Source organism: Mus caroli, unplaced genomic scaffold (assembly GCF_978045245.1).
Source record: "Mus caroli unplaced genomic scaffold, Mus_caroli_1 scaffold_3, whole genome shotgun sequence".
NCBI classification, from domain to species: domain Eukaryota; kingdom Metazoa; phylum Chordata; class Mammalia; order Rodentia; family Muridae; genus Mus; species Mus caroli.
The window spans coordinates 126,337,814-126,351,680 of NW_028227258.1; the positions used below are offsets into that span (position 1 = coordinate 126,337,814).

The following is a 13,867-nucleotide window of genomic DNA, read 5'->3' on the forward strand; positions in this document are numbered from 1 at the left end:
GACTAAACTGCAGGATGAAACTAATCAGGCAAGAGCAAGCTCTAAATGTTGATTCCCATCCCTAAATAATGTGAAAGAAACAACACAGAATCAACTGCATCCTTTTAGTAACTATCTCACTTGGAATTTTAAAAATACTTATTCTTTAAATTTGGGGTCATAATTAAAATGAAAAATAACACTGAAACCATACAATTTGAGGAAAAAAATCTCTTCAGAATAAAACAACAGTGGAAAGGGTTCTAAGGCAAACAACAGACCCACTTAAAAGCATTCAAATACACCTTTGCTTCTAAAACTAAGCAGAGTTTGGACCCCTACTTTAAAGTAACAAGGACAAAAAGCATTACTCCCAGAAAGTCATAAAAGATTCAGTGTCTCATGAGAAAATTTAAAAATCCTGGAGATTTAGTCTGGTTTCGAATAGTAAAACATTGTTATAATTTTTCTAAAATGGTAACAAAATACATGTAACATTAACATACCACCTATTTTATTTAACATGTATAGTCACAGTGGTGGTAACACATTCACATCATGTGAAGTCACCTTTTCTACCTAACTAGAGAATACTTGAATCACTTTAAAATGGCTGGAGCCATTAAATATCTATTTCTCTTTCTTTCTTTAACCCCTGGAGATCATTTAGCGCTTCATCATTCTGGATACTTATGTGAGGTGTTCCAAATGAAAGGGAGCATATCATCTGTGGCCCTGTAGGCCCGGCTTCTATAAGGAAAGGGCACTACTACTCTTCATTTTGAGTAATAGAGTGTATGCTCCAAAAAGTACCCTTTCCACAGTCAGCAACAAAGTGTTGATATCGGAGTATGTCTGCAATTACTAATTCAACTGAAGGATAATATAACACAATTGAAGACATGTGGATTACTACTGCGATACTAAAAAGCACAGACTGTATCCATGTTACCTCAAGTACCCCAGAATCGTTTTCTTAATATTCAACTTGATAGTTACTCACAAACACAGTACAAGAAAGCCTCTAGTACTACTCACAGGACAGATTAACAACAATGACAAAATTCAATATTAAGACAAACCTTAAAAGAAAATTATCACTTAATAAAGTAATATGCAATCAAAGGAGCATAAAATGCTATGCCGTTAAAGGTCCATTACAGAGGCTGGGGATGCTGTCTGGAGTGATACAGAGCATGTGCCTGTTGTGTGCTAGACCTGAGTTCAGTACCCAGCACCTCCAAGTTTGTAAAAGCAAAGCTTCATATAAAAACACCAATACAAAACATACAAACAATTAAAAAAAAAAACTTAAGTATGTACAAACCAAAAATTTCTTTTGTATTTTTTAATCTGGCTCCACGAAGCAAGAGACTCTCTGGTCCCAGAGGTCTAAAGAAAAAAGAAATCCAAAAGGCACTGAATATGTTAAAAATTCAATTCAATTAAAAGGCATCTTCAAGCAGAGGTACTTAACTTGTAGTTACAACATGTTTTCATAGAAAATCAAGTCTCAGCTACTATCATACATCCTGGGCTAATAATGTTCGTTATTATAACAACCAACTTCTGCTTTAGCATTTCAGTCATTTTAAGATTAATAGCAGGGCTAAAGAGATCACTGCACAGTTACGAGAACTGGGTGTCTGCAGTAAGAGGACCTCAGTCTGATTCCCAGCACTGACATGGCAGCTCACAACCATCTCTAACTGCAGTTCCAAGGGAACCGATACCCACTCTGACCTCTGCAGGCACATGACCACTTAATAGGCACTTAAGTGGTGCACAGATACATGCTTGCAAAAGACCCATACACATAAACTTTTAAAAATTAAGGCTAGTAGCTAAAAAATAAAATTATACACTTAAATAAACTCACAAAGCCATTAATGCCTAAAATTTTAAACATAAAATAAAATGAAAAATTAAGCAGTGATTTAAGAAAATTTAGAAGACAAAATTTAAACTGTTAGCAAAATTAAGTTTTAGAAAGGAAAATACAGAATGGAAATGGCAGTGCAAACATAAAAGTATTGTGAGACCTACAAAATATAAATGCACAAGGTCTACATAATTAAAATTATGTTAGAGTATAAAATAAATATACAAAATATGTTAGTGTTTTATAGGCAAGATCACAAAACACAAGCTGACTACTTGCACTGTACTCCTCTAAGTATACAGGGCTACTAGTTTGAATTTTCTCCATTAAGGAGATGTAAAATGAAAAGAAGTAACTACAAAGAAACTTGTATTTTCTTAATGATAGCAAGATGATTAAGAGTCTGTCATGGATGAGTTAAAGGGTCTTTATCTTGTTGATAGTCCTTACACTTTTCTGAAACGTTCAAAAAATGTTTATTCAAGTCAAACAAGACCTGAACCATTTATAAAAAATATTATTAGCAAACCCAAACACTGTGAAAATAAAATTCACTAAACCAAAAAAGCCAGGTACCAGGGACAAGTTTACCAATTGTGGTTTTCCTAAAGAGTCCTATTTGGTGAGTACTCCTATTTGATGCCAGAGCCAGTGTGGTGACTACTCAGCAGCTACACAACACCTGTTTCACTGAAACACCTTCATGACTAAGGAAACCATGTGCTCAGTAAACATTCACTCCCTCCTGTTTTCTATTCAGTACCATGGTATTGCTTCTAATGATTAAAAGAAATGCACACAGAACTGGAATGCCATAACAGCTTCCAAATAAAAGACAATTCAATAATTAAGTGCAGTTGTTTCAGTAAAGAGTTCAGCTCATTTTTCAGCCACTCAAGAGTAAGTGTTCTACGCTACAATGTTTCTTTACCAACCAGACACAATACCTAGGAACACAACTCAGATGATACATCCACAGAATTTTCACTATTTCAATATAGAAATAAAAATAAAACTTAAGGGGCTGGAGAGAGAGTTCAGCAGGTAAGAGCACTGACTACTCTTCCAGAGGTCCTGAGTTCAATTCCCAGCAACCACATGGTGGCTCACAACCATCTGTAATAGGGTCTGATGCCCTCTCCTGGTGTGTCTACAGTGACAGTGTATTCACATAAAATAAATAAATCTTGAAAAAAACCACTTAGTCACAGTTATTTATCAGAGATCTCATGTGTATATATATAATAATATCACATATACATATGATATTATATACTAAAACATATATTATTGAAGTTTATTACATGCATTTTCTATGCTAATGTTTATAAAATATTAGTCAGTGCTGACACATGACATTTTGATGGCTTATCTTGAAGATCTAATTTTAAAATGCTTAGCTCTTTCTGCTACTGACTTATTTCATGCACAAATATACAGTCGATGTATCCCTAGAGGAGAGTTGGCAAACTCTGATTAAAATAAAAATTTAATGGCTAAGTTAAGATCCTTCAAGGCATAAATAAAAACGTAATCTCATCCTATTAGCAAATCTTTAAACTGACTCAAAGCCTCTTACTTAGATGCTGAAACAGACAATATCCACCACCCCAACAACAACAACAAAATCAATCAGAAGAACGAGTACAACAACTCAGAAGTGGTCACTACGTGCGTTAGCTTCAGTCAGTCGCTTTAAAATAAAGCCAACCACAGAATTCACATTTGCTAAACATTATGAAAACATGCGTCTTTTTAAAGCTTTTTTGTGGTAAGAGGATTGAATTCTGGACTTCCTATATGGTATACTTGCTGTACCATCAAACTGAACCCTCACTCACTTGATTCTGAGTATTATGATTTAAATGTTTAAGGATCTGAATTAAAGCAGCAACATTTCATTTCAAAGTGGCCACCAAAGACTATAAAGTTACAAGTATATCAACCTACAGACATACTTTTATGTCATATATCCTCACATTAATCCTCACTTGCTACTCCTGAGAACTACTGGCTGCTGACGTACTTTTACATTTCTGCTTTCCCATGCATGATATGCTGTTCACTTAATTCCCGTTAACTTTTGGTCTCTCTACCAGTTTCCAATTACAATAAGTAGATAATAATATGATAATAATAATATGATTTATTCTTACCTTACAATTTCTTCCATTTGTTGAGTTATTATCATTCGTCCCATAAATCTGTAAAAAAATGTACCACTTTACAAAAATAGGCAACTAGTGGAATCAATAGATAGAATGCATTTAGCACTATAAGCAAAATGAAATAGAATCCGTGTGTGTGTGTGTGTGTGTGTGTGCGCGCGCACACACACACACACAGATTGGTATGCAGGAGGGCCATCTCTGAACCTCAAGCTTTCAGTGTTTCATGCAGGCTACTAGCCAGCATGCCGCTGCAAACTTCCATCCTCCTATTTCTACCCTCACCCCCCAACACTCAGGACATGGCGTGTTGCTTTTTCTAGGACACAATTTACAGTCCTCATCACTATGTCACAAGTTCCTCAGCCACTGAGCCATCTCTGCAGCCCCTAATCAATTTTTTATGGAAATTTTGTTATTCTGGTGCAGGGGACAAAAGCTAGGTCTTACATCTTATATATCATCCAATATTAGTACTATAAAATATTTTTTTAAAGATAGACTTTACATTTTAAAAACTGATTTTTATTGTCATCTCTAGTCTAGTTATGGTAGAAGTAATAAATGAAATCATTTCAAAATGCCCACGTAAATGTCACATGTCACCATTATTAATCTATTTTGAATCCTAACTTATAAATTACTACACAAAATTACATACAGAACTTAGCCAACAATGAATGTTTATATACATCACTACAGTTTACTAAAGTTCTCTGTGACCTACAAATCACCAAACCAGATCAAATATTTTATCTACTCAGCAAATACCCAGCCGGGCATTGGTGGCGCACATTTTTAATCCCAGCACTTGGGAGGCAGAGGCAGGCGGATTTCTGAGTTCAAGGCCAACCTGGTCTACAAAGTGAGTTCCAGGACAGCCAGGGCTATACAGAGAAACCCTGTCTGGAAAAAACAAAAAACAAAAACAAAAAACAAAAAAAAAAAACCCCAAAAACCAAATACCCATGAGCAACTATGTTTCAAATAATTAGTGGAGCTAAAGCAGCAAGCTCAAGTGTGAGACAATCCTGAGATTCTTTAACTTTATAAGGTTTTGTTTTTAAAATCTAGGCTGAATGGTCTGTTACCATAATGGACTTGCCGTGTCTAGACTTTCAGCTCTAATTTCCTCGACAGAAAATAGCAGTTACATACTTAATTCACTATTAATTTACTATTTTTTGTTAAGTAGATAAGGTGACTTGCCTGCACATGTCTATGTACCACAGGCACACATGTCTGATGCCCACAGAGCAAAGAAAAAGGTTTAGCATTTCTTTCGAAATGCCCCTACTGCCCTTCCCATTCCAGGCCCAGTCTCTTATCTGCTGAAGAATTTAACTTCATTACTTCTGATTTATCATTTTTTCTTCAATCAGGTTTTTATCTTAAGGGAGTACTGTTATTATTCTCCTTACTCTGGAGAAGTTTATCTAGGCTTCAGATTTAGATCCAATTCAGCTGGTGTTTCCCTGAACCCCTTTAAGAAGTGAAATGAAAGCAAGTCTTTTGTTTTCTTTCTCCATATGCCATTATCCTTGATTTCAGCATTATAGTCTGTGTTTAAGTCAGTTCTATGCTGGACGAACCCTTTCTGCAGTCCCTCAACTTTTTCTTTCCAAAGTAGAATTAACTATGTCATTATTTTCTGATCAGAAATACGAGCTATACTAGTGCACAAATAATTGTCAAACTAGTTAGATAAAATAAGATGGCAAATGGAAGTACAGCTCTCTGGGTAGGTTTTGTCATACTAACCCAAGCGAGAGTCATCTGGAGAGAACCTCAGTTGAGAAAACGCCTATCATTGGAGTGGCCTAAAGGCAAGTCTGTGGGGCATATTCTAGATTGTGGATTGATGAGGGAGGGCCTCGCCCACTATGGGCAGGTGGTGATGGGTTGTATAAAAAAAGCAAATGAGAATTGGTAAAGATCTTTTCCCAATCTGTTGGTTGCCCTTTTGTCCTACTGACAGCCTCCTTTGTCTTATAGAAGCTTTGCAATTTTATGGTGTCCCATTTGTCAATTCTTGATCTTAGAGCATAAGCCATTGGTGTTCTGTTCAGGAAATTTTCCCCTGTACCCATGTGCTCCAGGCTCTTCTCCACTTTCTCCTCTATAAGTTTCAATTTATCTGGTTTTATGTGGAGGTCATTGATCCACTTGGACTTGAACTTTGTATAAGAAGATAAGAATGGGTTAATTTGCATTCTTCTACATGCTGACCTCCAGTTGAACCAGCACCATTTGTTAAAAATGCTCTTTTTTCCCCTGGATGGTTTTAGCTCCTTTGTCAAAGATCAAGTGACCATATGTAGTATGGGTTCATTTCTGGGTCTTCAATTCTATTCCATAGATCTACTTGCCTGTCACAGTACCAATACCAGTTTTAATCACTATTGCTCTGTAGTACTGCTTGAGGTCAGGGATGGTGATTCTACCAGAAGTTCTTTTATTGTTGAGAATGGTTTTAGCTAGCCTGGGTTTTTTTGTTGTTCCAAATGAATTTGCAAATTGTTCTTTCCAACTCTATAAAGAATTGAGCTGGAATTTTGATGAGGAGTGCATTGAATCTGTACATTGCTTTTGGCAAGATGGCCATTTTTACTATATTAATCCTGCCAATCCATGAGCATGGGAGATCTTTCCATCTTCTGAGATCTTCTTCGATTTTTTTCTTCAGAGACTTGAAGTTCTTGTCATATAGATCTTTCAATTGCTTGGTTAGAATCACACCAAAGTATTTTATATTATTTGTGACTATTGTGAAGGGTGTCATTTCACAAATTTTTTCCTTAGTCTGTTTATCCTTTGAGTAGAGGAAGGCTACTGATTTGTTTGAGTTAACTTTATATCCAGCCACTTTGCTGAAGTTGTTTATCAGGTTAAGGAGTTCTATGTTGGAATTTTTGGGGTCACTTAAGTGTACTAACATATCATCTACTAATAGTGATACTTTGACTTCTTCCTTTCCAATGTGTATCCTTTTGACCTCCTTTGGTTGTCTGTGCTAGGACTTCACGTACTATATTGAATAGATAGGGAGAGAGTAGGCAGCCTTGTCTAGTCCCTGATTTTAGTGGGATTGCTTCAAGTTTCTTTCCATTTAGTTTAATTTTGGCTACTGGTTTGCTTTATATTGTTTTTACTATGTTTAGGTATGGGCCTTGAATTCCTGATCTTTCTAAGACTTTTAAGATGAAGGGATATTGAACTTTGTCAAATGCTTTTTCAGCATCTAATGAAATGATCATGTGGTTTTTTGCTTTGAGTTTGTTTATGTGGTGGATTACGTTGATGGATTTCTGTATTTTGAACCATCCCTGCATCCTTAGGATGAAGCCTACTTGATCATGGTGAATGATCATTTTGATTTGTTCTTGGATTCAGTTAGTGAGAATTTTATTGAGTATTTTTGCATTGATGTTCATAAGGGAAATTGGTCTGAAGTTCTCTTTGTTTGTTCTTTGTGTGGTTTAGTTAATATCTAATATATATAAAGAATTCAAGAAGTTAAACTCCTGAGACTCAAATAACCCTATTAAAAAATGGGGTACAGAGCTAAACAAAGAATTCTCAACTGAGGAATATGGAATGACAGAGAAGTACCTAAAAAATGTTCAACACCCTTAGTCATCATGGAAATGCTAATCAAAACAACCCTGAGATTCCACCTCACACCAGTCAGAATGGCTAAGATCAAAAACTCAGGTGACAGCTGATGCTGGCAAGGATGTAGAAAAAGAGGAACACTCCTCCATTGCTGGTGGGATTGCAAGCTGGTACAACCACTCTGGAAATCAGTCTGGCGGTTCCTCAGAAAATTGGACATAGTATTGCTTGAGGACCCAGCTATTCCACTCCTGGGCATATATCCAAAAGATTCTCCAACATATAACAAGGACACATGCTCCGCTATGTTTACAGCAGCCTTATTTATAATAGCCATAAACTGGAAAGAGCCCAAATGCCCTTCAACAGAGGAATAGATACAGAAAATGTGGTACATTTACACAATGGAGTGCTATTCAGCTATTAAAAACAATAAATTCATGAATTTCCTAGGCAAATAGATGGAATGAGAAAATATCATCTTGAGTAAGGTAACTCAATCACAAAAGAACCACATAGTATGCACTCACTGATAAGTGGATATTAGCCTAAAAGCTCGGAATACCTAAGATATAATTCACAGACCACATGGAGCTCAAGAAGAAGGAAGACCAAAGTGCAGATGCTTAGATCATTTTTAGAAAGGGGAAGAAAATACTCATGGGAGCAAATACAGAGACAAAGTATGGAGCAGAGACTGAAGGAAAGACCATCCAGAGACTGCCCCACCTGGGGAGCCACCCCATATTTAGTCACCATACTCAGACACTATTGTGGATACCAACAAGTGCTTGTTGAAAGGAGCCTAATATAGCTGTCTCCTGAGAGGCTCTGCCAGAGCTTGACAAATACAGATGTAGATGTTCTCAGCCAACCACTGGACTGAGCACAGGGTCCCCAATGAAGGAGTTAGAGAAGGGACTGAAGGAGCTGAAGTGGTTTGCAACTCCATAGGAAGAACAACAGTATCAACAAACCAGAGCCCCCAGAGCTCCAAGAACCACTATCAAGGAGTACACATGGAAGGACCCATGGCTCCAGCTGCATATGTAGCAGAGGATGGCCTTGTCAGACATCAATGGGAGGAGAGGCCCTTGAACCTGTGAAGGTTCTATGCCCCAGAGTAAGGGAATGTGAGGGCAAGGAAGCAGGAATGGGTAGGGGGTGGGGAGAGCACCCTCATAGAAGCAGGGGGAGAAGGGGTATTTACATTTGAGATGTAAATAAAGAACATATCCAATTAAAAAAAAAAAAAGCAAACTAGAAAACCAGTGGGAAGCAAGCCTCCAAGTTTCTGATGATGGACCTGTAAGCTTAAGATAAACCCTTCCCTCTCTAAGTTGCTTTTCGGTCTTCGTGTTTATCAAAGCAAGGGAGAAGCAATCTAAGGCAACAACCACTAGGAATCTCACTATTTAACGCTGTTAGTGTTTGAGAGTATATATGCATTTTATGTGAAACTGTGATGTAAGTGTTGTTGCTAACATTCTCCTCTCAACTTAATATGCCCTATCAGAAGTGCTTCCACCAGGGCTAAGGCTGAGGAGATGGCTTAGCAAAGAGTTTGCTCTCAGCATGAGAACCAAGCTCCATTCTTAGGATCTGAATAAGGCTGGGTGCAGCAGTGCATACCTGTCAGCCCAATGCTGAGGAGGCTGGAACAGGAGGAGCCTTGGAGCTCACTGGGTAGCTAGTCTTGCCCAGTCTATCAACTCCAGTTTTAGTAACAGATTTTACCTCAGTAAATAAGGTGGAAAATGATGGAGCAAGACACAGGACATTGACCGTTAGCCTCTACAGGAATGCATACACAGGTGCACATGCCAAGAGAAATACATGCTTAACAAAACGCTCGCTCGCTCTCTCCTTCCCAACCTAATACCAAAATTTTAGTATCTTTTGCTTATAATTTTAGCAAACTGTTTTTTATTTCTCACTTTGACTGAAGGCCTCACAAATATTATTACCAAATCAGATAAGAGTTTCAATTTAAGCACTAACAAGTTGTCTCATGAGTAAAGACATTTGCTGCCAACTCTGATAACCTGAATTCAATTCCCATAAACCACACAGCAGAAGGAAAGAACAGACTCCCAAGAGTAGTTCTCAGGCCTTCCTACACACAGTGGCATGCACATGCCTAAACACATGCAAACATATGCACACAAATAAGCAAAATGTAATCGTTCTAAAGCTTCATTTTTATGTTTATGAAAACAAGGTCTTCTTAATAGAAAGCTGACCTTCTATTAGAACTTTTATATAAAATTAGTAATTTTTTAAGATAAAATTTAAAAATAATTTTGTAAGCTATTTGTGACTATTTAATAATAGTCTATTAGAATTTTACTTCTAATAGAAGCTATTAAATGAAGATTAGCTCACCAAATAACACACCATACCTGTATAAATCTGCTTCTGGCTGTTGGCATTCTATTACAGCTATGAGACTGTCCAAGTTGGCAACTGTTTGTAATACTGCTGTTTCTGGAACTGACACATGTGTCTGAAAAAAATTACAAAAGGATTGATATATATCTAACCCTGACCTCAGATAACAACTACTTCAAATGTCTTCTAGATGAAATCATGGCATACTAGATTGCAGATCACTCTGCTAAGATGACAGAGGAGAAATTATTAGAAATAGGCAGATAACAAACGGATTGCTGTGTTTACCTGGAGCAATCCTGTTTGTTTGGGATCTTGTTTGCAATCAAGTGTCTAAAGATTCATTATATCTTATCTAGTAGAAAAAAATGTGAATTTTCACCCCTTATTAGGCTCTGAAAACTGGGCAAATTTATACTTTCTTCTTGACTAAAAATATATCAAGCTGGGCACAGTGGTTCACATCTGTAATCACAGTATTTGAGAAGCAAAGGTAAGAGTGTCAGAAGTTTGAGGGCAGTCTGGTTTTTTTGTTTTTTGTTTTTTTTAAAGCATCAAAAGTATTAAAAGATCTTATTTTTCCTAAAATATTATTCATTTCTACTTTTAATATGAACAAAGCCAGGGTGAGAATGCCCTTAAACACATAATAACAATAAATTTAAATTTTAAGCTTTAGTTGCATACATGTGAATGCATGTCTGTATCTACAGATGAGTGTACAGAAATCAGATATGCATGTGTGTCTGGAGCCTGGAGTGACCTGGGAAGTCTTTAATCCCTCTCCTCTGTCCTTATTGAGATGGCTCTCACTGCACATACAGCTTACCAGTCATTACACTGACTGATTATCAAGCTCCCGAGATGCCCATCTAAAGCTCCCCAGTGCTGGGATTAGAAGCATGTGCTGCTGTGCCTGTCTTTATTAAGTAGGTGCTAGGGTTCAAGCTCAGATGCTTACGTTGGGTCGCAAGCACTCTACTAGCACAGCTTTTGTCCCAATCCATCAACTTTTGTAAAAATAATTTTTTTTAAGTTTCAGTAACTTAAAAAGAACTTTATCAGGTCACACTTGATCACTTCACCTGAAGGAAACATAAACATGAGGCGCTATGTTCTCCCAAAGCAGTGCTGGAACATATACATGAACAAACCTTTAGGTTCGTCTCTCCATCCAAACTAGCAGTTGTCACATGACATGAACCATCAAGTCTATCTGAGGACAGAAGCACCAAATCTGCAGGAAAAATTTCATCTTTGGCTATACGAACAATATCACCCACCTATAGGAGATCAGGAGAAAAGTGATTAGGCATTTTAAAGGCAAGGATTTGTTTTCATTCTGTTCTACATAGGTGGCTTATCACAATATTTTACTTTGTATATACTTTCTGCAATGTAGATGAACTTGGGGGCTCGAGCATGTGAAGCAATACTCTGCCACTGAGATACACACACGCACACACATAGGACTTTATAATACATACAATTTTGTATCATTTATCACATACATACCCGAATGTTTTTGGATCGAGTTTTTACAAGCCCCCCACTTCTGACAACATAGACAGGAGCTCCGTTTACTTCATTATCTGAGTTATGGCGTAACCAGTCTTCATAACCCTAGGAATAAAGAAGAAATAAGTATAAGTATCCTATAAATAAGTAATAAGAAATAAATAAGTATCCTATAGTTTCTGGGGAACATACACCAGAATTCCACTAGGCTACTTTGATGCTTACATCAGAAATGACATTTCTGACGTTCATTCTTAACAGAAACATTAACTGTTTCTATTACATATATGTTTCTGTTATTCTAAGATCCTGACCTTTCCTTGTTTTTTTAATGAAGGTTTCTTCTGCCACCTTTATGAGTGTTTTCCACATAATTCACTCTTAGTAATAAAATTACTCTATTTATTTGTATGTATTCAAATAATATAAAGTATACTGACAATTTTAAATATTTTTTCTCAAACTCACATTTCTTCTGGATTCCAAAAGTGAACTTATAACATCATTATTAATATACCCATTGAGATTTTATAAATATCTTTATTTAAATATTAACATATATTATGTGTGTATGAAAAAATATATATTTCTGGTCATTTTCACCTTCACCCCTAGAAATCTTTCTCAAGAAGCCAATCCTCCCACAATGACTTTGTGTACATGTGAACCAACTCAGTTAATTTTCGGTTGCTGGCATGGGCATGAGTAGGGAAGGTGGGGTATGAACATTTGTCCTTATACCCACAGAGAAATGTTGCCTTTACCCCTCATCAAGGGACCTTCTCTTCTGTAGAGAGCGTGACAGAAATCCAAAAGCAATCACAATGCAGAGTTGTTGAGCTCAGTCCCAATGGCTCTACAAAATGCCATACACCTAAGGCACCTAAGGAGGCTGCAGGAGGGACGGAGAGGAACTGTAAGAGCCAGAGATTCAGGGAATTTGCTTGAGATTGTGTCTGGTGACAGCAGAAGCTACAACCATTAGCACGATGTGCCCAAACATGAGCTGAACACTGAGGACACCAACAAACATGCCAAACTGCATTGGGGAAGCCTGTGAGGCCTCAACGCTATGCAAAGAACTACAGGCAACTGTTTAAAGCTTGGAGCAGTAAGAACACACCATCTGATTGTCCAGTGCCAACCAGCCCTGAAAACATAGACCTAACATTATATGGACTCAACAGGTTATATTTAGGAATGTATGTGTATATACAAACATATATATACATGGAATAACAACTGAAAGAGAGTGTGGAGGCATATGAGAAGTTGAAGGAGAAATGTAATTAAAATAAAATCTCAAAACAAGTTGGAGAATAAACAAGAGACAAGAGAGAGTGTCAGATTCTCTTCCTCCCAGCTCTCTTTAACTCACAGTTCCTTAGCGAGGGTTGGGGCTCATAGACACCTTAAGCATATTCAAAGCTGATTTTAGGGTGCTATTGCTAAAGTCCATATTGACAAAAGTCATGGCTAACCATGCCAAAAGTCTAGGGTGGGATTCACAACTTGTACAATTTCCTAAAACTATTATCATTACATGACTTTTATGTATAAACGATGTTTTAGTTATATGGTATAAATTTACAGAGTATGGTTGCAGGCAACGAACAGGAAAAAAAACTTTTAAAATTGAGGTTGATTTATTTTCCTTTCTTAAAACACAGACTACAAAATTAATTATAATTTAAAATACAAACATTTTTGAGTCCTGGCATGATATGAAAGCAGATAATTCCATATCTGACTTTACATGTGAAACATTATTTTATATATAAAAATATTTTTAAAATACTGCATAAAATTATCTTCAGATTAAGTGCATAAAGGGTAATGGGAGAACTTCTCCAAGCATCTCAGGCTATTGCTAAAGCTGTGTATAGGTTGCTCTCTATACACATTAAAGCCCTATTGCTGAAGACAACACTTATAGCACTGAATACAAAGAAGTCAAGTTGGTGCCTAACTAGAAACCCCACTCCTAATGACTATTGTTTATGGTACTTGATATTGCCCAGGTACAAACCTAAGACATACAACAGAGATCTGCCTACAAGACACACTGGTGTGATGATGGCATAAATATTATAGGAATAACCAACAACTTTCTAATTGTATTTAGGGCACACTCCATGAAATGGAACCTATTCCTCACACTACTAGAGTAGCCAAGAACTTGAGACTACAGAGATCATGTGCCTAGAGGAAAACCTAATACCATTATTTTGAACATGGATATAAAATGACTCTAAATGACAGACTGCTATACCTATCAATCAGTGACCTTCTCAGCCCCCATCAGAGAGGTAAA

The 13,867-nt window shown here is 36.9% G+C and overlaps 1 protein-coding gene across 2 annotated transcripts in view; it reads right to left on the reverse strand.

Annotated features, from left to right (window-relative positions):
- Atp11b (ATPase phospholipid transporting 11B (putative)) overlaps positions 1–13,867 on the reverse strand; it is a 103,020-nt gene that overhangs the window by 58,738 nt on the left and 30,415 nt on the right. For both annotated transcript variants that reach the window (XM_021157859.3, XM_085835958.1), the window contains exons 5-9: positions 11,551–11,658; positions 11,190–11,318; positions 10,047–10,150; positions 4,018–4,065; positions 1,307–1,371 (exon numbers count right to left, since the gene is read on the reverse strand). In XM_021157859.3, the coding sequence (XP_021013518.1) occupies positions 1,307–1,371; positions 4,018–4,065; positions 10,047–10,150; positions 11,190–11,318; positions 11,551–11,658 (454 nt within the window). The remainder of the gene's footprint in view (positions 1–1,306; positions 1,372–4,017; positions 4,066–10,046; positions 10,151–11,189; positions 11,319–11,550; positions 11,659–13,867) is intronic.